The sequence below is a fragment of the Sorex araneus genome, chromosome 1 (genome assembly GCF_027595985.1).
Source record: "Sorex araneus isolate mSorAra2 chromosome 1, mSorAra2.pri, whole genome shotgun sequence".
In the NCBI taxonomy this organism is placed as follows: domain Eukaryota; kingdom Metazoa; phylum Chordata; class Mammalia; order Eulipotyphla; family Soricidae; genus Sorex; species Sorex araneus.
The window spans coordinates 437,411,639-437,437,076 of NC_073302.1; the positions used below are offsets into that span (position 1 = coordinate 437,411,639).

Sequence of the window (25,438 nt, forward strand, 5' to 3'; positions counted from 1 at the left end):
GAAGGAGGGAGCACCGGGCCGGGGGCACTGCCTGCTCTCTGGCCACTGTGCCCCGTCCTGCCTTACCCTCGGCCAGCCACAGTCCCCAGGGCTATGCGACTCTCTCTCCCCAGCCTCTTCTCAGGCCCCTCCACGCCCCGCCTGGCCCCCTGCACCGCAGGCTCGGGCAGGCCGAAAGAGTGAATGAACGCACGAAGCCAGATTCTAAACTGCCGCTCGCTCCCCAGTGACCGTTGGCCCTGGAAGCATCTTTGCTCCATGGACGCTGCCGTTCTGAGCGCCCCCGCTTCAGACACCCTTCCTGCCCCCCCTCCTCATCCCCCTGCACCCCTGTGGGGTCTAGCCGGGCCCTTTTTGTTCTCATAAAAATACATTTTTGGTGTTTTGGGCCACACCCAGTGAGTGGTATTCAGGGCTGACTCCTGGCTCTGTGCTCAGGGATCACTCCTGGTGGGTTCAGGGGACCATGTGGGATGCTGGGGATTGAACCCGAGTCAGCCGGAGGCAAGACAAGTGCCCTCCCCGCTGTGCTCATCACTCCAGGCCCTCGTTTTGGCTGCAAAGTGGACCAGGCCCCCTATATGATAGATAGTGTCGGCTGGGACACAGTTTTGCTCCGTCTCTCTGGGTTTTGCTTAGTGGGGGGTGGGAGGGGCACACTTGGTGGTGCTCAGGGCTTACTCCTGGCTCCGTGCTCCAGGATCACTCCTGGAGGGGCTCGGGGGGACCAGAGTGGGTGTCGGGGATTGAACCCGGGTTGGCCGCGTGCAAGGCCGGTGCCCGACCCGCTGTGCTACTGGTCTGGCCCCTGGCCCGCGTCTCTACACCGGGGCCGGAGCCAGTGGCCGGGGCAGTGACTGCCTGGCTGGGCAGTGACCGGAAGTTTGCAGCCATCACCGTCCCCCGTGGTGGGGCCCAGCCCTGGCGGGAGCGTGGGACACGGCCGCAAGCAGGCCACCTACTGGGTGCTGTGCGGGAAGTCCAGCAGGTGGGTCATGGTGACGAAAGGGTGGTTGAGGGTCTCGATGGGCGTGACCCGCTTGTCGGCGTCGATGGTGAGCATCTTCTTGAGCAGGTCAATGAACTCCCGCCGGTCGGCCTTCTCCACCAGCATGTCGCTGCCCTCCAGGTCCGTGGTCATGTTCACCTGGGAGAGGGGGGCCGGGTGACCACCCCACCCATGGCGCCTTCCCGCCACCCCCCCGCCCGTCCCCGTCCCAAGCTCTCCCTGGCCAGAGGCACGGGAGCGGGGGCCGCTGCTGGCCCTCACCAGGTGGAGACGGACCCCCATCACCGCTCACGGCCGAGGACGCAGGCGGGCCGCAGCCGTCTAAGCGTCCGACCGCCAGCATGAACACGTGCCTCCGTGTCGCGCCTTGAGTGGGAGCCCCGTGGCGTGTATGTCCGGCCACAAGCTCAGGGACCCGCAGCCGGGCAGGGGAAAACGCCCGTTGGAGCACAGGGTGTGTCTATCCCGCGGGAGGGTCGGATCACCTTAGCCTCCGCGCTCTCGGGGTCCAGCCCTGGCCGAGGGACACGGGTCACTGGACACCGTTACAAGACAAGCTTTGCAGAGGCTTGCTGTGGGCTGCCTCGTGTCCCTCCCGAGACACGCCCCGGAGAGCTGCGTCAGCTCTCCGCAGAGAAGCTTCTCGTCAGAGCCATGATTCTTGGTTACGCTCGGCAACGGGCCACGCAGGACGCCGAGGTAGTTTACTGCTCTAAAACTGGAGTTCTCATGGCTTGCACGAAAACCTCACTGTGCACCTTTCGCCGTGAAAACAGCCGACATTCTAGAATTTTCTCTGGGCTCAGAGGTGAAAGCCCATGGGCGCCTCCAGGGAGCTGAGAGACTGGAGTGCGAGGGGACGGCTATCTGGCCACCCCGGAACCCGCCCAAAGGGAGCTTATTTGAAAACGGGGCCTTGGCAGGAGTGATGAGGTTAAACCATGCTGCAATAGCGTGGAGCCCAAAATATCGAGTGGTGTCTTCGGAGAAGGAAGAGAGGGCCAGCTACCAAGACAGAGGGGACAAGGCCTGAAGGTCGTGGAGGGAGGCTGTGGGGACCCCGGGGCCTGGTTTCAGCACCTATGTCCAGACCTGGACAAAAAACTGTGGGTTGTTTCCGCACCCCCAATTCTCAGCACCCAGCACAGCGGCCGGAGGGCACAGGCTCACTCAGTGGTGGCTGGTGATCCCAAGTGTCTTTTGTTTGTTTGTTTGTTTTGGGTCACACCCGGCAATGCACAGGGGTTACTCCTGGCTCTGCACTCAGGAATGACTCCTGGCGGTGCTCAGGGGATGCTGGGAATCGAACCTGGGTCGGCCACGTGCAAGGTAAACGCCCTCCCCGCTGTGCTATCGCTCCAGCCCCAAACCCAAACGTCTTAATTCACCGTTTTCTGAGAAACCCAGCGGAGCAGGAAGGGCCCCTTTTGGCAGAGGGGTATCCCCAAGCCGGGGCTGCCGAACGAAGCTGGCGTCAGGCTGAAACCCAGGCCCCAAGAGATCTGGGGGGGCTGGGTTTCTCGGGCTGAGATCACACTCTGCCAGCCTGGACCCTCCCTGCGCTGGCGCTGCTCCTGCGAAAGTGCTCTGGGCCGGGCGTGCAGGCAGGGCTGGCCTGGGACTCCGGCCGCACAGCTTACCTGGGCCATGTCATCCAAGCAGTTGAAGATGTACTTCCGCGCTTCCTTCGACTTGATCCCCGTCTCGGCCTCATGGTCATCCGGGGTCTGGCGGAAGGAGGACACGGTAAGGGGCACGAGGACTGCGGTGGGGCCCGGGGGTCTGGCCCTCCGGCTGCTGCTGCTTCTCACGAGTTCTACTTCCATCTCAGGCACTGCCCCCCCCGCCAGTGTCTCACCATGAAGGTCCCTTCCCAGCCCCCACCCTCGACTCCTTGGCAGACTCAGGGACGGACAGTACTGGCCATCTGTCCTCTCCACTGCCCTGTTCAGGACAATGAGCTCTGGGATGTCCCAGGAAAACTTCAACGCTCTGTAGGTGGCCGTCCTTCATGCTCCACACCGGGAGAGTCATGTCCCCTCTTGGGGGGGGGAGGTCTAAAACAATTATTTTATGGGGGCTGGAGCAAGAGCACAGCGGGTAAGGTGTTTGCCTTGCACATGCCGACCCGGGTTCGATTCCCAGCATCCTATATGGTCCCCTGAGCACCACCAGGAATAATTCCTGAGAGCAGAGCCAGAGGTGACCCCTGAGCATCCCCAGGTGTGACCCCAAAACCAAACCAAACCGTTTATGATACATTTCTTTAGGATGTATCATCAGTAAACGCTCGGTTTCTGCACCTCTATTCCTGGAGCGGCACAAAAATTTCTCAGGCATAAAAGGGGTTGTGAGGGGCTGGGGTGATAGTACAGTGGGAAGGGCGCTTGCCTTGCGTGCCGTCAACCTGGGTTCAAGCCCCAGCATCCCCCGTGGCCCCCTGGGTCTGGTCTCTCCCAACCCCAACCCCCCACCCGCAAAAACCAAATCCAATACAATAAAAGAGATTGAGAGTGGGAAAAGTTTTAGAAATCCCACTCCCCACAAACTCACCCTCTTCCCTTTCCTGTGAGTTCCTGAGAGGGTGGGGGCTGCCTGGGTGGGCCCCTGGGGGGGCCAAGGGAAGAGAAGTACCACCCCTTGAACCCTCCCAAATAAAAGAACTGGGACGGCTTCAGCAATCAAGCCGGGGCCCTGGAAGGTCGCAGGCAGCTGCGGGTTCACACAAGGGGGGCTTCCGGACTGTCCCCTCCCTCTTCTCCTGCCAGACCCCAACTCCACCATTCTCTCTCCCCGGCCCGTGGAGCACGTGTCCGCAGCGCCCCAGACCCCTGGGGAGAGGGGGCGCCTGCCTACCTTCAACCTCCACAAAGGGTACGGAGAGTCGGTGTCACGGTTGAAGAACCTGGTGGTCTTTGTCCCCGCGCTTAATAAGTACTCAGCCGGCAAGCCCTGTGTCTGTGAGATGTAGCGGATCTGCAAGGAGAGGGGGGCAGGGTCAGGGCTGCTGGCGCGGGGGGAGGGAGGGAGGGAAGCGGTGGCTTGGTAGGGGGAGGGAGAGAAGAGAAATAATAAAAAAAAAAAAAAACAAGGAGGAAAGGGAAAAGAAGGAGAAAGGCCAAGAAGCCAGTGACGGAGTGCCCGCCCCAGAGCCCCCCGGACCCACCTGGTCGTACTCGGAGGCGCCGGGGTAGAGCGGCCAGCCCAGGAACAGCTCGGCGATGACACAGCCCAGCGACCACATGTCGATGGCCTCGCAGAAGGGGAGGCCCAGGATGATCTCGGGGGCCCTGCAAGGGGAAGGCGGACAGCGGCTCGGACGCGGGCACCCAGAAGAGCCCGGTGCTCAGACCTGGGGCGCACCCTGGACCCCGCCGAGGGGCCGCGGCACCAGCCAGGCAGGCTGTCTTACACCTGGCGCTTGGCCCGGAGGGCGGTTCTGAGTGGCCGGTGGTGTCCTGCTCCCACGCAGGGTGGCCCTTCAGGGAATCAGCGGCCCCGCCGGAAGTGGGGGCTGGGACCCCCCCACCCAAGGAAGCAGCACTGTGCCTTTCCCTGGTATGGGGAAAGTAGCCTTCCCTCACAGCCCCATCCTTCCAGAAGGTTCTCTGACAGGAGGACGCTAGCCCAAGGAGCACCCTTTTCGATGGTTGGGGCCACGTGCCCTCACAGCCCAGACTAGGGGGGCAAGGTGGCCTCTCGGAAGGACCCTCCCCCCAAACTCACAGGCCCGATCACCCCTCGGGGGCCTGCCCTGGCTTTGCAGAGGCACCTGCTGCGGAAAACTGGGGCTGAAGTTAAGAGAAACGAACCATCCACATCTTTTGGAAAATGTGGCTCCAGGCAGGGGGACGGACAGTGAAATGTCTCAGTGGCCCCCCACGCGGGGATGGAAGAGACAGAGCCAGGGCTCCCCGACTGGCCGGCCCTTGGGAAGGGTCGGGGTCCCCATCTGTCGCCCTTAGCCCGGCACCCTGAGACACTCCTACTGGGATCTCTACTGGGCACCCAGTGACCCTTGGGCACCACAGCCCTCGGCCCATGGCCCTCCAGACGCCTGGTTACCGTGGGACTCATCTGGAAACTCTTAGTATATTTGTTTGTTTTGGGGACACACCCAGCGGTGCTCCGGACTTACTCCTGGTTCTGTGCTCAGGGATCACTCCTGGCTGGCTCGGAGGACCAGGTGGGGTGTCGGGGATAAAACTGAGCCTGGATACATGCAGGATAAGTGCCCTACCCACTGCACGCTCTCTCTCTCTCTGTCTCTGTCTCTCTCTGTCTCTCTCTCTGCCTCTGTCTCTCTCTGTCTCTGTCTCTCTGTCTCTGTCTCTGTCTCTGTCTCTCTCTCTCTCCGAGGCCCTGGAAGCCCCCCAGTCCAGTCTCAAATTGTCCTCCGTGCTGGGCACTCATCTGCACACGAGGAGCTGGTCTGGGGGTAATGGAACACCTGGAGGAACCCAGCTACTGGTGCTGGTGCTGCTGGGGTCCCCCTGGTAGAATCTGCTCCCGTGACTGCCCTCCCTCCCCCCTGACCCCCGCAGAGCTTTTGTGTGTTGCTGACCGCTGGCGCCCAGGGACTGGGGGACAGGTGAGGCCCTGGTCCAGCCGCGTGTCGGTCCCGCGGTCACCGCTGTGCCCCAGTGCCCTGCTGGCTTGGCACCTCCCGTGGCAAGAGCCACGCTGACATGCCAGCCCTGCGTGGCCGCAGCTTGGCTCCCGCGCAGACGGGACTGGGGGGCCTTGGGGAACGGCCGCTGGGGTGCAGGATGGCGCCCCGAGGCACCCAGGTTCTGGGACTGACTCAGCCCCGCCCCCCGGTGTGCGCCCACCCCCCAACCCATCCGACAGCAGCACCCCCTCCTCGCTATTCTGAGGCGCCAGGAAGCTCTGGCAGTGCCCACGGAGCGTCAGACGGCATCGGCGCCTCGGCGAGGAGAAACCGTCTCCTCTCCAGCTCCCGCAAGGAACAGCCGCCGCTTGGGGACGCCCGGAGGGGGCCAGCAGCGGGTGGGGCCTTCCGGGATGGCAGGGCGTCGTGAGGGGACCAGGTGGCCCCGTGCTCACGGATGCCCCGCAGTGGGGCTGGGTGCCCGCTGAGCACCCCGCTCCTGGGGGCCAGAGGGGCAGAGGGGCAGAGCGTGGCGGACCCAGGAGGGCGGCTCCCGGGAACTGTCTTTCCCCCGAGCCTTCGCATCCCCTGGCTGCCCCACAGCCGGCCGCCCCTCCCGGGGCGACACCCCCGTCTCTGCCCGTCACAGGCCACTCCCAGCAGGACTTGGCAGCGCCGGTGTCCCGGCAGAAGAAGGAACGCGTTTCTCGAAGGAAGACGAGACTTCGCCTTCCCGAGTTCTGATTTCGCCATCTTTATTTATTTATTTATTTATTTATTTTTTTTTTTGCTTTTTGGGTCACACCCAGCGATGCTCAGGGGTTACTCCTAGCTCTGCACTCAGGAATCACTCCTGGCGGTGCTCAGGGGACCATATGGGATGCTGGGAATTGAACCCGTGTCAGCCGCATGCAAGGCAAACGCCCTACCCGCTGTGCTATTGCTCCAGCCCCAGATTTCGCCATCTTTAAAGTGTGGTCATTAATTTCTCACGCGTGCACCCCTCTCCACGGCAGCTTATGAAGACGAATGACGGCCAGTGAAACTGTAAAGCAGGCTACGCGCTTCGGAAGCAAGAGGCTCCATCGGTGCGCGGGGCTCTCTGATCGAGGCTGTTAGAGGGTGCGTGCAGACCAAAGTACGACGGGTGTGTGTGTGTGTGTGTGTGTGTGTGTGTGTGTGAGGGGGGGGGAGAGATGCGCCACAAATAGATGGAGGCTGGAAGTCACCTCGGGGACTCCAGGGCAGAAGCAATCAGAACGCAAAATTGTATTTCAGATGGGTTTGCTAGACCCTGTATTTCCCACAGCAAAATTAAGGCGAGTGGGAATGACGGACGGAGGGGTACTCGGAGCCACTGTTTGAACCAGTGACCCGGGGTCGGGGGTGCGGGGGTGCGGGACCCCCATCCAAGCCACCACGGGGTCCCGGCAAGGGCCTGAATCGGAGGGCGACGGGATGGAGGAGGAGGTTGCAGAGGAACAGTGTTGCCGGAAGACAGCCTGCAGGTCTGGGCTGATCTCTCTCTCTCTCTCTCTCTCTCTCTCTCTCTCTCTCTCTCTCTCCCCCCCCCCTCTCTCTCTCTCTTTTATTTTGGCTTTTGGGGGCCATCCCCAGCGACGCTCAGGGGTTACTCCTGGCTCTGCACTCAGCAGTCACTCCCGGCCGTGCTCGGGGGATCATATGGGATGCCAGAAATCAAACCCAGCTCAGCTGCGTGCAAGGCAAAGCCCTCCCCGCTGTACACTCACTGTGGCTCCAACCCCCCCAACCTGTGCTTAACGCAGTGATTCTTGCCACATCTGGGGGTCCCAAGAAAGTCCCACCAGATAAAGGTCTGATGGACCCAAAACCACCTGGAAAAGGCCCGTTTTCCTTGGGGGACGGGGTCTGTGGGAAGCGGCTCGGGCACAGAGCACTGCCGGGCTGCTGGTCTAGGGGCGCACTCTGGACGCAGACGGTCTCTGGCCAAGGGAAGCTGATTGATGCTTGACTTTTTCTATCATATTTTGTTTCTGTGTTTGGGCCACAGCTGGCGGTGCTCAGGGGTGGAACCTGGGTCTGCCTAGAGCAAGGCACGGGCCCTCCCCGCTGCATCACTGCTCGAACCCTAACACCTCACTTTTCCTAAAGGAGCTGCGGGAAGGGGGGGGAGAGCACGGAAGTTTCCCCAACTCCCCATTTTGCCCTTGGCTTGGGCCAGTGGAGGACAAGCGAGGGGGGTCCTGTGGGGCTCAGACAGTGGTCAGGCCTCCGGGATGGAGGGGGGAGCCCGGGGACAGCCCCGGGGTCTCACTGTCAGGAGCCCGAAGCAGGCCCTGTAGGCGGGGGGTCCCGACACTGTCAGAGCTGACCCCCAGCACCGCGCCATGTGACCTTGAAAACCAAATGAAGAAAGCCCCCCAGACCACCCAGAGCCCACCACCAGGGAGCACAGATGAGGCCTCTGAGGGCAGGGAGGGAGCAGGGTGCCCCTCCCCGCCCTGGGACCTGCCCCTTTTAGTAAGGGAGGGAGAAGGCTCGGTCCACAGCACAGCACAGTGCAGGGGGGAGGGGGGAGGTGCTTTTCCCTCACAAACCCCCCCTTTAAAAATTTTTTTGTTTGGGGGCCACACTCCACAATGCTCAAGGTCTACTCCTGGCTCTGTGCTCAGGAATTGGGGTCCATTCATGGTGCCAGGGATCGAACCCGGGTCGCTACATGTGAGGCACGAAACGCACCATGGGCTGATGAGAGCATCGGTGAGAAGGACGCTTGCCTCGCACATGCCCGACGGAGGCTCGATCCCCAACACGCTGTGTGGCCCCCCGAGCCCGCCCTGAGCCCCACTGCAGGTGACCCCCTGCCCCGTAAGCAATGAGAAAGATCAAAGGGGTTGGATACGAGGTGATGGTGGGTGGGGGTGCTGGAGGCAGCAGGGGGGAGGCAGGGAGGGCGGGGCTGACCAGGGGGGGTCACAGTGCCGCCCCTGCTTCCTTTCCAGGCATCCAGAAGCCCCCTCGACACCCACTGCCCTCAACCCCGCCCCGAGTTAGATCAGAGCCATCCGCGGCTGCAGAGGGCCGGGTCTGCCCCACATCCTCGTGGGACCCAGCTCGGCGCGAGGAATCCGGCTGCCCTGCCGTCCGGCACGCGCTGCCCGTCATGGCTGGGATGCTCTGGGCTGCGGGCACGCAGCACGGCGGGGGGGGGGGGGCAGGCAGCAGCCAGAGGGCGAGCTCCCCTCCTCTGATGAAGGGGATCTCCAGGGAGGAGTCAGCATCCAGCCGTGCTGGGGGTCCAGCGCCCACTGCTGGAGCGGAGCTGGAAGAGCACCCGAGGCTGTCTGGGGAGTGAGCGAGCGCCTTCGCGCGGGGTGCAGGCGGCAGCGGGCGGAGGGCCCTCCCTTCCTACTGGTTGTGTGAGATGGCTGGGGGCTGCTCCTACGGTGGTGCTCAGGGGCCACACAGTGCCGAGGAATCTAGGGCTCAGGCACGCAGAGCGCAGGTACAGCCCTCGGAGCCATCTCCCGGCCCTTCTGGGCAGCCCCGTCCCAGACACTTCCACCTCTCAGGCTGCGGCCGGTCTGCCACTCACCAAGGGCGAGCATCAGGCCTGCCCACTGCTGGGGGAGTGCAGGGGGAGGGGGCGGCAGGGAGGGGAGGATGCAGGAGGGAGGGGAGGATGCAGGAGGGAGGGGAAGATGCAGTAGGGAGGGGAGGATGCAGGAGGGAGGGGCAGAGAGGATAAAGGAGGGAGAGTAGGGTGCAGGGGGAAGGAGGGGGCTGGTGCTGGGGGAGGAGGATGCAGGGGATAGGAGAGAGGGGCAGGGCTCGGGGAGAGGCTTCTGCAGGGGTGGGGCGAGGATGCTGTGGCTGCCGGGTCATCTCCCGGCACGAGCTGTCTCCAGCGCGTCCGGACGCTGGTGTAGCCCCTGTGTTTGCCTTACGACCAGGACCAATTATCAGTGACTAGATTTTTCTAGGGGGCAGCAAAGCCGGGCGGGGGGCGAGGAGGTGTTACGGGGGAGTGCAGGAGAGGGCAGGGACGAGCACCGTGCGGACGCTGCCCCTCCAGCTCTGCAGCTACGCCCCTCCACTTTCCGGGCGGCCTGTGGATGGTCATTTCACTGGCTGAGACCAGCTGGGTGACCACTGCCGAGGGCTGCGGCAGTGGTGGGTGGGTTGGGTCGGGGTGGCTGACTGCCGGGGGCCCGGGTTCCAGGGGCTGCGGGAGTCTGGGAAGGCGTCTGTCTCTCCCCAGAACGTTCCCGCTGGGGGAGGACCACGCCAGGGGGGGCAGCTGCGTGGACTCAGGGCCGCAGACTGGGCCGAGGGCGGGGTGCTGGGCTGGGGGGGGACCCTGGCCCCGCAGATCTTCCTGGCACTGCCTGGTGAAGCCCCCGCCTCCAGCCAACACACACAGACACAGACACACAGACACACAGAGACACAGACATACACAGACACAGAGACACAGACACAAACACAGAGACACACAGACACAGACACACACAGAGAGACACAGACAGATATAGACACAGACATACACAGACACAGACATACACAGACACAGACACACAGACACAGACACACAGACACAGACACACAGACACAGACATACACAGACACAGACACACAGACACAGACACACAGACACAGACACACAGACACAGACACACAGACACAGACACAGACACACACAGAGACACAGACACACACACAGAGACACACACAGACACAGAGACACACAGACATACACATGGAAGACACAGACACACTCATAGACACAACACACACAGACACAAACAGACAGACAGGCAGACAGACAGACAGACACACACACACACACACACAGACACACACACACACACACACACACACACACACACGGGGAAAAGGTGATGACCCGCCCTGCCAGGGATCCTGGTTGCTGGGCTTTCGGGGTCGCCTGGGCAAAGGTGGGCAGCCCCTGGGCTTGGAGCAGGACCGAACTGCTTTATGCCGTGGCCTCTCCGGCCCACCAGGTACGGCCTTCGGGAGGCGAGGGCGGCGTTCCGCCCGGCGTGCGTGTGTGTGGGGGTGCGGTGGGTGCCCTGAGCTGCAGGGCAGGCGGCTGCGGGCTGCGGGGAGGGGAGGACGTGCAAGGGTGATCTGCGCGGGGCCCGGCCAAGTCCTTCTGCGTTCCGGGGAGAAGCTCGCCGGCCCCCACATTCCCGGCTGTGGCGGCTCTCCAGCCCCTCCCCGGGGCGCCCACCCGACTTTTATTTTGGGGAACAGTTTAGATCCAGAGAGAGAAGCTATTCATGAGTCACACAAAGGCGGCTGAAGGGATTCCCTGGAGTGGGAAGCTGAGGTGGGCCCCCCCGCCCCCCGCAGCCGAGCCTCGCCCACCCCACACCTCTCGGGTCGGGTCCCAGCCAAGCGGTCTGCGGAATGCGGAACCACGCGGCCTGGCCCGTGGGCCCCCCCCCCCCCCCCAAGCAGGGTCGGGCGGAGCCGTGAGTGACAGTATATGCGGTGCGTCCTGCGGCCCTGACCTCTGGCCCTGACCTCTGCCCGGAGCCTGGGTCCCTAATCTCAAAGAGAAGGTGTCTGGTCTCTGCTGGAACCTTCCAGACCACCCCTGCACACACCCAGCACTAAGTCCTCTCCTGCTCCATAACGAGCCCCCCACCCCGCCCCATCTTCCGTGTCCCTTTTAATTACATATCCAGAGTCTTGGGGTTGGGGGCCACAGCCTTCGGTGCTCAGGGGTGGTTACTCCCGGCTCTGTGCTCAGGAACCAGGCCTAGTGGTGCTCGGGGGACCACACGGGATGCCGGGGATCAAACCTGGCCCAGAGTGTCGGAGGGACTTCAGTCAAGGAAGAGCCCAGCTCCCTGCGGACTGCCTCGTCCACTCCACCTCACGGCTCAGGCCAAACACTGTCGCTCCCGCGGCCCGAGTCGGCAGCACCTGGGAGCCGTGCTCCAGCCTGGCCGCGGTTTCCTGAGTGCTCCCTGCGGCCCATCCCGTCGGCGTGGGCTTCAGCTCCAGCTGAACCCCCTTTCAAATCACGCCCGGGGGTGGGCTGGGGAGACAGGATCAGGGCAGGGCACTTACCTTGTACTCCATCCCCCCCACTAGGGTCTCTCCAGGCCCTGCCAGGAGAGACCCCTGAGCACAGAGCCAGGAGTAAGTCTTGGAGTAAGTCCTGAGCACCACTGGACTGAGCAGCCCCCAAACCAAAGCCCAGTGAAATTCCATATCGACAATGTGTAAAAGGAGGCTCCACGGCGAGAAAACTGCCCACAGGTGGGTGACGACGTTGCCAAGGACACTTAGGAAAAAAATGTATTTACTTATGATAAATTTGGGGCCACACCTGGCAGTACTCAGGTGTCACTCCTGGCTCTGCACTCGGATATCACTTTGGGCAGGGCTTGGGGGAACCTTTTATGGGATGCCGAGGATCGAACCCAGGTGTGGCCACGTGCAAGGCAAACGCCCTCCCCACGGTGCTATCACCCCTGCCCCGCCAAGGACACTCTTGGATCCAGGAACACGGCCAGGAGTTTGCTTTCCCGGAAACTCGCAGCTGCCCACCTGCTCCACGGGGAATGTCTGTCTCCTGGGAGCCACTCAGGCCAGGGGTGCGAGGCGAGAGCATGGCTGGGCATGACGGGGAAGGTCTGGGGGTCTCTGGGAAGGGGGACGGTAGACGTGTGAGAAGAGGGACAACGGGCGCTCGACTGAACAAACGGCGTGACTGCCAGGAGCTGAGCACTGCGTGGGGATGTCCCCGCTGAGGCGTCAGGAGAAAGGCGAGGACCTTTCTCGGACAGGGAGCACCACTCAGCAGTGCTCAGGGGATCAGAGGAGGTGACCGAGAGCAAACTGGGGCCGGCCACGTGGAAGGCCAGAGCCGTCACTCCTGTTCCGTGTCTTGAGCGGGACTCAGGGTCGGCTCCACGCACGAGCCACAGGGCCAGCCCGTGCTGGTCATGCCCGGACGGAGGATTCCCCAGTGAGTCACCACCCTGCAGGCACACAGGGGGCGGTGGCCACCAGCCTCCGGGTCTACCGGGGGAAGAACGAGCCGAGACACAGAAGAAGCTGGCCGAGGGTCCCGGCAGGTCTGGGAGAAACCTGGGCAGGACACAGGGAGTGGCGTGGGCACCCATGGAGGGGCGGGAGCGGTGGACACAGACGGGCAGCAGAGTCTGAAGGGCCCTGGGCACACGCGCGGCGGCCCTGCCCCCGGGGTCTGATCCAGGGTGTAGGGACTTCTTTCCTTTTCACCGGGACGCTACGATTTATGAAGTTATTCACAACAGGCTCCAGCCAATGTTCCAACACCGATCCCAGCACCGCCGGCCCCCTTCCTGCCCCTGGGATTATTTTTTTTTGTGGGGGGGGCCCTTTTTGGGTCACACCCAACGATGCTCAGGGGTGACTCCTGGCTCTGCACTCAGGAATCACTCCTGGCGGTGCTCGGGGGACCCTATGAGATGCCGGGGATCGAACCCGGGTCGGCTGCGTGCAAGGCAAACGCCCTCCCGGCCGTGCTATGGCTCCGGGCCCTGGCCCCGCACTCTTCCGGGAAGTGAGGGCAAGTCTCTCTCGTGGGTCCTCCCTGGGCTCCTCAAAGTCCCGCTCCAGATCTGTCACCCCCAGTTTTCCCCCACGGCCAGAGCCCTAGCTCACCGCCCCTTCCCGTCCCTCCCATCCTCCCCCCTCTCTTTCTAACAGGGTCCCCTGTCCTCGGGGCGGCTCGATGCCCGCTCCTTCCTGGCTTCCTGCCGGGAGCCCTTACCTGTTTCACGTCCCCCCTAGAACAGCCTTCCTCCCCCTTCTCCAGGGCCAGCCCCTCCACCCCACCCCACCCCACCCTGCCTGCCGGCCGGCCTCACTGCCAAGTGGAGCTCTCGCCCTCGGGGTGAGCAAGTCCCCACCCACAGCGCTGGCCTTGCCCTGTCCCGGCCGGTGAGGTCACAGCTCCTCACTGCCGGTGGCCAGAAGTGAGTCTACACGGAAAACGGGAGATAACCGGGAAAGGGGGGGCGGAGACGGGGCTCTAGCGTCAGTCAGGGCACACGCCTGGCAACACCCGTGCAAGGGGCCCGGGTTCCATCCCTGGCACCCCTGAACCAGCAGGAACGGCCCCTCGCTGGGCCGGTCAATCACTGCTGAGTGTGGCCACCCCCCGACTCCAAAAATAGATTTTTTTTTTTTTAAAAAAAGAAAAGAAAACCAGAAAAGAGAAACACAGCTGGAGCCTCAACTAATGGGAACCGAGCCACAGCAGGGTGGGGGAGGGGCGGGCAGGAAGGGCGGAGACAGACGTGGGCTTCGGATGTGCAGAGACCACGCGGGCCTGCACCGTGAGGCATTTCTCTGGGCTTGGGGGCCAGACCTGGCCGTGGTCAGTGCTTACTCCCGGCTCTGTGCTCAGGAATCCTCAGAGGGACCGTCTGGCATGTCAGGGATTGGCACGTGCCAGGCGAACGCCTTCTGCACTGGACTGTCGCGGTGGAACCCCCTGGACACTCTCGAATTTCAGGTGAGAGGCAGAGACACGGAACAGGAGCGACGGCGCTGGCCTTCTGCGTGGCCGGCCCCGGTTTGCTCTCGGTCACCCCCTGAGCACTGCTGAGTGGTGCCCCCTGTCCAAACAGCTTCAGCTGTAAGTGGGCAACGCGAGGCTTTAATTTAGGGACAGACACAGAAGTCAAAGTCGGGTAAAACTCAACTCTGGGATTTCCGAAGCGTGGGCCTCGGAGCTTGAGACGACTTCCACTGGACCAGCCCTCCCAGGGCAGCTGCAAGGGGTCAGCTCCCAGGGGACCCCTTTCTCATGAGATCCCAGCCCCCTGCAGCTAGCCCTCCCTCCTCCCTCAGAGCCCCCCACCCCTTCCTATCCCACAGAGGGACTCCGGGGTACCAGGGCGGGCAGGTCTAATCTCTACCCTCCTGGCCCCACATTCCAAGCTGTAAGGGGCTCTCGGACCTCCTCCTGCCACTGGACATAACCCACACGCCAAGGCTGGCCGGCGAGGCTCCCTCCTCTGATCTTATCACTGCCCTGTCCCCAGCCTGTCAGCCGCACCAGGAAACCACTGCTGACCACGGCGTCCACGGGCTTAACATTCCTCCCCCCGGTTGCACGGGGCTCCCCGGCTTCCGGTGCCTTGGCTGCGTGCGATGAATTTTATGGCTTCAGCAAGAGATGGGCCTTGGCTGGAACCCCGGGCCGCCCACCGGCAAGACAAGGGCTTGACCGCCGAGCCATGCCCCCGCCTCCTGCTTCGTAAGCTGCCAGGGTGGCTGGACACAGGGCTGAGAGGACAGGTGCCCAGTGTCAGCGGGGGGCCACATTTGCCCACAGAGCAGAGGCCGTTCCTGGTTTACGTTCCTCCCCGCGCTGAGCGGGGACCGGCAGCTGCTCTCTGTCCCTAGCACGGGACCAAACTCCCCGCCGGAAACTCATCTCTGGGACCTGACCCTCCCCCACCCCCTCCACGCACGATCCCTCCGGCCGGGCCAGCTACTGCCATCTGCTGTGCCCACGTGACCCTCCAGCTCCTCCGCGCCAGACCACCCCACCCTCAGCTTGGTATAAACACAAACGGTGTGACCCTTTCATCTTGAGCTTCCAGAACCTTCTGTCATGCGTTTCCATGCAGCTCTTTCCAAAAACCCAATAAGCACTTCTATTCCTTTTCCTTCATTCTTTTTGTTTTTTAAAGGCACTGAGACGCCCAGATGGGTGTGTGTGTGTGTGTGTGTGTGTGTGTGTGTGTGTGTGTGTGGCCATGACAAGCTACGCCCAAGCCTGGAGATCGCCCCCCACACACTGAATTTTTTGTGGAGGCAAAGAGCAAATATTTGACCTGCTTCAGCTCAGCCTCCTTGAACGCAGTTAAGAAAGTCACTGGTTGGGATTTTTCAAACCTGGCGAGAAGGCCCAGCTGCTCTTGACTCTGGCCCACGGACTGGACAAGGGACCAGCCCTCCTGCTCTCTCTCTGCCCCGGGGCTGGCCGGCCCCGAAAGTCCCCTCCTCAGGTACTTGGTGGAGGTCAAAGGTCAGGCAGGCAAATGTCAGTGTCTGGGCTGGCACATATCACTGTCTTCCTTGAGGCTTTAATGGGGCAGATAAGGGACTCCGGGACAATTTGTCTCTCCCAGTCAATGGCTTTAAGGGTCTGAGAAAACACGGTCACCCTTTTACAGGTGCCACCCCCTGGCTCCTGGTCATTTGTTAAATGGCACCACGCACCTTATGTCTGGGTACGGTGCACAGGGACGGATTCCTTCTCCCGAAAGTGCCTTGTGACAAAAAGGGGTCAGAAAACTTTGTAATAATAATATATTACTTTCTAATAACAGCGGGCGGCGGGGGGGGGGGGGAGAAAGAAAGTTAAGTTGTGCATATCACGGAGTGTTTGTTTTTTCACTTGACAAATGTGATGATTCTGGATTATTCTTGTAGTTCTGACCCAGAATATTCCATAGTTCAAATGTTTATCCCCCTTTGGGGGCAGCAGGGGGCCCGCCCATCGGGCATGCTCTGGGGGTCCGAGGGCCACTCCCACAGATACTCGGCCTGGCTGAGCAGGGTTTGGTGCTCAGCCAAGAGACTCTGAAATGCATCTCGGCCTCGGCACAAGGCACCTTCTCTCTCGCCTCTCTTGTGCCCCCTTTTGGTTGCTGTTGTCTTTTTTTTTCTTTGGTGGGGTGGGGGGGTTGTCTTTTAAGTATTTGTTCCACTCCTGCTGATTTTAGTTGTCTCTAATGCTTGACTGTTACAACCAGTAGCTGGACACTCATTTCACACAGTCACTTGAAAATGATTTACTGAGAGATTTTATTTTTAAGAAATGAGCTGCTGAGGGGCTGGAGCGATAGCACAGCGGGGAGGGTGTTTGTCTTGCACATGGCCGACCCGGGTTCGATTCCCAGCATCCCAAATCATCCCCTGAGCACTGCCAGGAGTAATTCCTGAGTGCAGAGCCAGGAATGACCCCTGTGCATTGCTGGGTGTGACCCCAAAAAAGAAAAAAAAAAAGAAGAAAAGAAATGAGATGATGAGGTCAAAGGAGACGAAACTGTTCGTGGCTGCTGGTCTGATCTGTCCAAGTGACCCTGAGTGGGGCCGGGAGGGAGAGCTCTGAGGGCTGATAACAGGCTTCGCGTGCCCAGGGCCAGCTCCGACCCCGACATTGTAGGGTACCGTGAGCATGGGGCCAGGAGTGACCCCAGAGCAGTGAGCCGGGAGAAGCCCCTGGCCGCCAGCGGGTATAGCTCAGAAACTGACCAAAAAAAGTGAAAGATACAAAGTGACCTTTTTTTTTTTTTCTTTTTGGGTCACACCCGGCAATACACAGAGGTTACTCCTGGCTCTGCACTCAGGAATCACCCCCGGGGGTGCTCAGGGGACCATATGGGATGCTGGGAATCGAACCCGGGTCGGCCGCGTGCAAGGCAAACGCCCTACCCACTGTGCTATCGCAAAGTGACCTTTTGGAGGGGTTTAAATTCAGTTTTCTAGCTTTGCTTTGTCTTGGGGTTGCCGGCTGCAGGGCTCGGGGGCTCCTCCTGGCCCTCTCACAGCTGATGTGTGCTGAGTCACCGTCACCACACTAAAGGACAAGTGTCACTGCATAAATGGCAGCGGCTCACTGGAGTTTATATTAGGAAACAAGAGCAAAGAATAAACTCTTAAAAAAAAATTCTTTCCAGGAAAAAAAAAAAAGTCATATTGGGCTCGGAGAGATAGTCCCCAGTGGGGAGGGCATTTGCTGGGCGTGTGCCCGGCCCCGGTCCCCTCCCCAACATCCCAGATGGTCCCCTGGGCAATGCCAGAAGTCACCCCTGAGCACTGCTAGGTATGATCCAAAATCTTAAAAATTAAAAGAAAAAAGGCTTTACAAAATATATATATATATATATATATATATATATATATATATATATACAAAAAACACACGGTCAATCTCCTTTACACATTAGAACAATTTGGTTTCACGGGTAAGAAACAATGACTGAATTCTGGTATGTAAGAGTTAAGGTTACACGCGTTTGCACAGGATCTGCATTAATTAAAATCAATAACCTGTCATGCAGCTGTCAAGTCATCTCAATATTAAGCAAGGGAGTCTCCTTACTGTAGAAAACAGACCCTTTGATTCACTCTCTGTTGGGCTGGCTGTTTGGTGACATCTCCTTGAAGGTACTGAGATAAGTGCTTTATCTCATTTATTTCTCCTGAACTGACAAGGAGAAATTAATAAACGCAATCAATACTGCCAGAGTTCAATGGCATTCATTCTTTGATTACCAGCTGCAAAGGTGCTGGCGTGTAAGCCAGCACCTGTGTGCGTGGGGAACCCCGGCTTGATCCCTCGCACCCAGGGTCCTGAGCACCCCCGGGTGGGCGTGGGCCCAAACCCCAAACAAGTAAGACAGAAAGCAGAGCATTAGTATCTTTATTTTCTGGGATTGTCTGGGGGTTAGCTTTGAATCCCAGTGGTTCAAAAAAAAAAAAATGGCAAAGTGAGAAAAACCGGGCAGAGACCGATCTTATTCTTCTATATCCCCCCCTGCCCCCCCACTGGCTTTTGTTTGTACGACTTATGAAAGTGGGGATTTGGAAAATAATCAAAGGGCCCAGAGGGAAGATTCTGGCAGTAGAATCACTTTAGCCTGCAGGGAGACTTTAACCGAGGCAATTTTCTTATCAGAAACAACAAAACCAAGGACCAGGCCTTAAAACCCCTGACTTGGGCTAATCCCTTTAGCTAACAACTATGTCTAAAAGTGGACGGCTTATCACTTGTGCAGAGAGTGACCTTCCAGGAGACCCCGTGCTTCTAGCCAGGGGGCCTCAGTCTCACCTCGCTCAGGTGGCTATGTACTCAGGCTGCTTTTAAGCCACCGAAAGGGATGAGCCAAATACAGAAGCCCCACTTAGAGATGCTGTGATCTGGCCAGGAGATAGCCCAGGAAAGGAACCGGCTTCCCAGAGGTTTCTCAGAACGAGGGAATGAGGTGACATCCCAAAGACTATTTCCCTCTGATAGACCCAGAAAGACTTAAGCACTATTTTCTTACATTTGGACTTAGAAGACTCATTTTTAGGGGTGGGGTTGGGGGGGTGAGGCACAGCAGGTGATGTTCTGGGGTTACTCCTGGCTCTGTGCTCAGGGGACCATATGGGATGCCGGGGATCGAACCTGGGTTGGCCACATGCAAGGCAAAACACCTTACTCGCTGTACTCCAGGCCCCCCCGCCCCCACAGAAAACTCATTTTTGAATTAGAAAATGAGACTTTAAGATTCCCTAAAATAGGAATAGGTCAGGATTCTCCTGACCCTGAAAGAGCCTCTCATGCGGCACCGTTGGGAAGGACGAGTAAAGAGAGGCCGCTAAAATCTCAGGGCTAGGACGAATGGAGATGTTACTGAGACTGCTTGAGCAAATCGATGATCAATGGGATGATAGTGATAGTGATAGGAATAGGAGGGACAGTACAGTGGGCAGAGTGTTTGCCTGGCACATGGCTGACCAGGATTTGTTCCCTGGAATTCCAATATAGTCCCTGGAGCACATCCAGGAGTGATTCCTGAGTGCAGAGCCAGGAGTAATCCCGGAGCATCCCCCGGGTGTGACCCCCCCCCCAAAAAAAAGAACCAGGAGTACACCCTGAGTGTAACCACTGCCTCCTTCCTGCAGTTCCCCCCACCTCAAGATTCTTCAAAATCTGTCAAGTAAGGTCGCTCGTGGGTGAAAGCTGAAATGCTCACCAGACCCCATGCATGCAAAGGTTCGTTTCAATGGTTTCATTAACAACAACCCGGTCACAGGCCCCACAGAGAAGTGAAAAGCATGAAAGCCTGGGATCATTAAATAGACGCTATCTCCCCAAACATCAGGAATGCTAAACAACTGGGACACAGACATTATAAATGTGTCCTCACAGCTTTCCGAGGCAAGAAATAGCAGTCACAGGACAATGAGGTCAACAGCCAGGCAGGCCCAGACTGACTCAGGGCTGACTTCCAGGCTGGGATCACTCGGCTTTATTTACTTGTAAGGCCCATCATTTTAACCTTTTATCTATGGGGGTGCCAAGACGCGGTGAAATGTCACACAATTAATGGTGAGTGTATTTTTCACTACATCGCCTAAAAGACTTGGTTTAAATTACTCTCAAATTGCTTCCAGAGTTGGCCAGTGAGAGCTGATACAATAAAAGCTAAAGCGTTTTCAACGGTGGTTATTGGTTTGTGCGGCCAGCCCGAGCAGATGCAGAAGTCGCGTAAGCCCTGAGCCTCTTCCATACGTGGAAGTCCCTCAGGACACGTCCACAGTGGGGGAGCCCAGGGCAGGTGGGGGGGGGAGAGGAGGAGTTTCTGGACGCCCCAGCTCTGACCACAGGCAGAGAGCTCTTAGCCGCCCCTCATCCCTGGCTTTCAAAATTTGGACTTTTCCACTCAAAATTTAAATATCCTCAGTTTTTCACAATAAACTTCAAAACCCCCCAATGTGAAACGATGAACTGAAAGAGATAAATCTGCCGCCAAAAGAACCCGCAGATATTTTTACAATGCATGAAAACAAAGTACTACCATTGGAATTCAGCGAGATGAAATTGGCATGTCAAACAATAATAGATGATGAAAGAGAAAGCAGGGGGAGAAAAAAAAGGCAAAGAAATCCTCATTACGGCAGAGACAGGTTTATAGAAAAGAACACAGGTGAACTTTGCATTTACAGATTGACTGAGAAAGCACCGCTAAAGTGACATTTCCCCCAATATTGTGATTTCTCTGCACTATCTCAGGCAGGTTTCCATAAACGCTGCTGAAGGCAGAGCCAAAAATTAACGCGAATTAAAAACCATTTATATGAGCTGTGTGCCAAAATGGATTAGACTCTCTCCTGGCACTTTCACAGAGGAGAGCAAAGTTTTTAATGAGGTGACCATGGGCCATCACCACATCTGTCCCTGGCCCTGAACACCATCATTCAGATGGCCAGCGTGAGAAACCTAAGTGGCTCTCAGCTGTTGAGGAGTTAGGGTTCTAGTTTCAGATGACCCTCAACATACTGTTCTGGGTGTTTTTTGGGTTTTCCTTGTTTTGGGGCCATACCTGACAGTGCTCAGTGCTTACTCCTGGCTCTGTGCTCAGAGATCACTCTGGGTGGATTCAGGGGACCTCACAGGGTGCCGGGGATCGAACCCAGGTCAGCTGCATGCAAGGCAAGTGCTTTACTAAGCTGTGCTATCTCTCTAGCCTCTATCTGGATTACAATTTTTTTTTCTTTTATTTAGTTTTTGGGCCACAACTGGTGATGCTCAGGAGTTACTCCTGGCTCTGCACTCAGGAATAACTCCTGGTGGTGCTTGGGGGACCACATGGGATGCCGGGGATCGAACACAGGCTGGCTGCGTACAAGGCAAGTGCCCTACCTGCTGTGCTATGTCTCCGGCCCTGTTCTGGATTGTTAAAAGGTTATTTTATGAACATTGCCTGGTTTATATCCATGGTTCCTTCTTTCCTTCACTTGATAGTTATTCCTGACCTCGTGTCCGCCGGGACATGCTTTAGCTGCTAAACATCATGCAGTGTCCCGCCCTCCCCTCACAGCCCACCCCTCTGGAATCTGCACTCTATCCTGAACACCCGGATGATCAGAGACATGAAAAGCTTGGTGATTTAAAAAATAAAATGCCATATTTACTGAAGGGGGCATGAAATGATAAAGGATCGTTGATGTAGGAGACTAGTCCGGTTTATAAGAAGAACTGGCAAAGTTCAAACTATGTTATAGTGACTAACCATTAACTACTGTAAAAAAGTTCAGTTCTGGCACCAGAGAGATAGTATACGGGGTGGGGCCCTTAACTTGCACGCAGCTGACCTGGGTTCCCAGTCCCACACAGGGTCCCACTAGGAAAGACACCTTTGCACAGAGCCAGGTATAAAGTCCTGAGCACTGCTGGGCGTGGTCCCCCACTCCTGCAAGCAGTGAGGCAGGGGAAGCCAGTTCAGGCCTGACTTCAGAACATAAGGTCTGGGGCCGGATCGATAGTACATCGGGTAGGGCATTTGCCTTGCACGCAAGCAACCTGGGTTCAACCCCCGGCATCCTATATGGTCCCCTTAGCACCATTAGGAGTAATTTCTGAGTGCAGAGCCAGGAGTAACCCGTGAGCATCACTGGGTATGAACTGAAAGGCCCAAACAAGCAAACAAACAAACAAAAACAACAAAAAAACCCCCAATGGGGCTGGAGTGACAGCACAGCCAGTAGGGCATTTGCCTTGCATGCAGCCAACCTGGGTTCGATTCCCAGCATCCCATATGGCCCCCTGAGCACCGCCAGGAGTAATTCCTGAGTGCAGAGCCAGGAGTAACCCCTGTGCATCTCTGGGTGTGATCCAAGAAGGAAAAAAATACAAAACCCAAAACCACAAGAACTTACAAAACACAATTACGGGGCTGGGGAGAGAGCCTGGCCGTGTGAGGCTCTGAGAGGGACTGCTGGCGCCTCCTGGCCCCCGAACCCCAGAAACTTCACTCTTTGTGGTGCCAAGACCCAGATGGCACATACGGGGGCAGGGAGGCGGTACTGGGTTCCACATGAGGGCTATGGCCTTGCGGTGCGGGGCCCGGGTACCTGGGGACTGAAACAGGGTCACGCACCCTAACCGCTGGAGAACCTCCCAGGCCCCTAAGATTTTCATTCATTGGGGGGGCTCACACCCGGGGTGCTCCGGGCTTTCTCCTGGCAGTGCTCAGGATCGAATTCAGTTCGGCCAAGAGCAAGGCAAGCGCCTGACCCGTTTACCGTCTCTCTGGCCCCTTTAAAACCTTTTCTGACCTTTTGAAAAATTCATTTTTTAAAAATTGGACCGACAGGGCCTGATAGCATTAGATGATTTCAGATGCGCATCTCTGAAAAACCACACCTGCACAGCCTGCACAGAGGTCACCACTGGACGTCCAGGTCACCAAAATCAGGATCATTGTCCCCTCTATCCTCCCCACCCCCGTCTCCCCTCGACTGGTCTCATGGTTTCAATGTTTATTTTTGTCCGGCTGAGTTCACCGTTTGCACAGCAACTTTCGCTTTGGAGATCGTGTCTACAAACCCGGCAGAGAATCTAAACCAGAGCCAACAGGGATGGTGAAGCCAGTGGGCTTTTATTTATTTATTTATTTATTTTTGGTGGGGGGGGGGGACACTGTATTCTGGGAACAGCACCCTTATTCTCTCTCCTCCAGCACAGCCACCCGTGAAGCCGTGCTGTTCTGCCAGGCTCACGCGGGGAGGTTTCAACCCCTTCCCCTCCTCCCGCAAAGACCCACACGGAAAGCAAAGAAAGAGCAAAAGCTACGAGGTATCAGTGGGGGCGAAGGGGTTCCCGAGGAGAGGAGCAACCCCGAGGGGGCAGAACAGCAGCAGGGGGGCGGAGGAGGTGGAGGAGGAGGAGGAGGAGGAGGAGGAGGAGGAAGAGGAGGAGGAGGCAGCGGCTTTCCAGAAAATCCACCGCTGAGGGGACAGGGCAGGACCAAGACAGCAAGAGATGAGATGGAGACCGGGCACCGGGCAGGGGAGATGAGTTGGAGACCGGGCACCGGGCAGGGGAGGGAAACGGGCTCCAGGCTGACCCGCCTCATCCAGCCCCCAGTGTCTACACTGGCACCGGCCAAAAGGCAGCTCCCTTGCAGGAAAAGGGAGACAAATGAAGGCGGTCACCGGCGGAACCCGCCCAACTCCCAGAGCTGGCCAGTGATTGGATCAAGTGTGTGTGTGGGAGGAGCTTCTCATCCCAGACGCTGAGCCAAATTCGACCTTTTTCACCCAAACTCTGCCCTGGGGAGGGTTTCCTGCCCTGGGGAGGGCTGTGGCGTGGAGGGGCGATGCCCGAAGCTCTGTAAGATGTGCGCCGGGGGGGCCCCCCTTCCTCCCGCCCAGCTTAGAGAGCTGACCGCGGGGCCCAGATGCGGCGGCACCTGCTTCTGGCACTTTCCAAAGTGCTCGCCGGCAGGGCTGCGCGTGCCCGCGTCTGCGCGGCGTCTAACTTTAGCTCCACGGTACCAAAGTGAGCGACGTGGGTTAATGGCTTTATCTGATGGATGTCGGCGCACCCGACAGACAGCTGCCTGCTCTAACGTTCTTCTTCGCCAGATGTGTTCTGACTAATTTATGGAACGAGGTGGGGTGGCAGGGTGGGGGGGGCGGGGGAGGAGTTCTCCTAACACATCCTGTTTGTGATGGTCCCACCGCCCCACACTGAGACGGCACCCGCAGTGCTGAGGATAGGATGTGGCTGCGCGCCAGGGAGCTAGGACACGTGTCTGAGGAGAAACGGAACCGGCAGGAAGGGTGTGTCCCTAACGCTGGGGACGCGGGGCGGGGAAGGAGGGCCAGGGGTTCCAGCTGAAGGGGCAACAGGGCCAAAGGGACACTCAAGGCAGATGTTCCCCACCTGCCCTAGCCGGGCACGTTCCAGGCTCTACAGTCCAGGTCAACTCTCCCGTCCTCCTCCCAGCGTCCCGTGGGTGCCCTGACCCAGGACGGCCCTCGGCCAGCCTCTCTCTCTGCAAATCCCGACCTAAGGGACCTGCCTCATCCTTGTCGCATCCTCCGCCATGGGACCGAGGACACATGTGTCTTGCTGTGAGTGCGGCCAAGCCCACGCTGTGTGCCGGCCCTGGTTCTGGGGAAACCCAAAACCACGTGGACCCAAACCTGTCCAGCCAGCGGGGTGGCCCGGGGGAGCCTGCTCGGTGTGGGCTGGCAAGGGCTGCTGTCGGGTCCCCTAGACGGCTTGACATGACGCGGTCTGAGGCTGACCATGGTCAAAGTGGCCGCTGTCACTGGGGATGGGGTAACTGAGGGACAGGGCTGGCCCGCAGCCCACAGTGTCCTGAGCTGCCTGAAGGCTCACCCCCGCCCCAAACAAGACAAAGGTCCCTCCTGGCAGTGCTCTGGGGGCCACATGGGATGCGGGGCCGGGATCTGGGCTGGCCGCGTGTAAGGCAAGCGCCCTCCGCCCTCCGCACCGTCCCGTCGCTCTGGGCCCTGTACTGCGCGATTCTTAAACGCTCCGGACCTCCCAGGCAGCGAGCGGCAAGAGCCCAGGGCACCTCGCTGCAAGTATTAGAAATCCGAAGCCATTTCATTATATGTCACTCGGCAAACGTTAATATTTCTTTTTTGTATTCCCAGTGAAGCTTGAAATTAACATGGCCTTTTGTTTATTTCTTCATCTCTGCACCCAAGCGCCTGCTCATCTGGGGGTGCGGGTGGTTCGGGGCGGCCACGGAGCCAAATGGAAAAGCAGAGAGAGAGAGAGAGAGGGAGGGAGGGAGAGAGAGAGAGAGAGAAGGAGAGAGAGAGGGAGAGAGAGGGTGAGTGAGAGAGGGAGAGAGAGTGAGTGAGAGAGACAGAGAACAAGAGAAAGAGAGTGAGAGAGATAATGAGAGCAAGAGAGAGAGGGAGAGAGAGGGAGAGTGAGTGAGAGAGAGAGAGAACGAGAGAAAGAGCGAGAGAGATGAGAGAGCGAGAGCGAGAGAGAGTGAGTGAGAGAGAGAGGGAGAGAGACTGAGTGAGAGAGTGAGAGAACGAGAGAGAGAGATAATGAGAGAGGGGGGGGCCTTGTCTAGTCGTCGGCTCTGCGGGGGGGGGGGGGCTGAGGGGGACGCATATTGGTTTCTGAGACCTGTCAGAAATAAGGGCGTTGGGCGGAAAATAAATATTAAATATTTAACACCAGCGCTGGCTTTATCAAGAATCGTTTGGACAGGGACATTGTCCTGCTCCATTCCCTGAGCCGG

At 58.7% G+C, this 25,438-nt stretch overlaps 1 protein-coding gene across 4 annotated transcripts in view; it reads right to left on the bottom strand.

Annotated features, from left to right (window-relative positions):
- Positions 1–25,438, bottom strand: part of HIPK2 (homeodomain interacting protein kinase 2) — a 160,248-nt gene that overhangs the window by 47,399 nt on the left and 87,411 nt on the right. For all 4 annotated transcript variants that reach the window (XM_055142686.1, XM_055142671.1, XM_055142665.1 and 1 more), the window contains exons 3-6: positions 4,176–4,299; positions 3,866–3,985; positions 2,650–2,736; positions 963–1,147 (exon numbers count right to left, since the gene is read on the bottom strand). In XM_055142686.1, the coding sequence (XP_054998661.1) occupies positions 963–1,147; positions 2,650–2,736; positions 3,866–3,985; positions 4,176–4,299 (516 nt within the window). The remainder of the gene's footprint in view (positions 1–962; positions 1,148–2,649; positions 2,737–3,865; positions 3,986–4,175; positions 4,300–25,438) is intronic.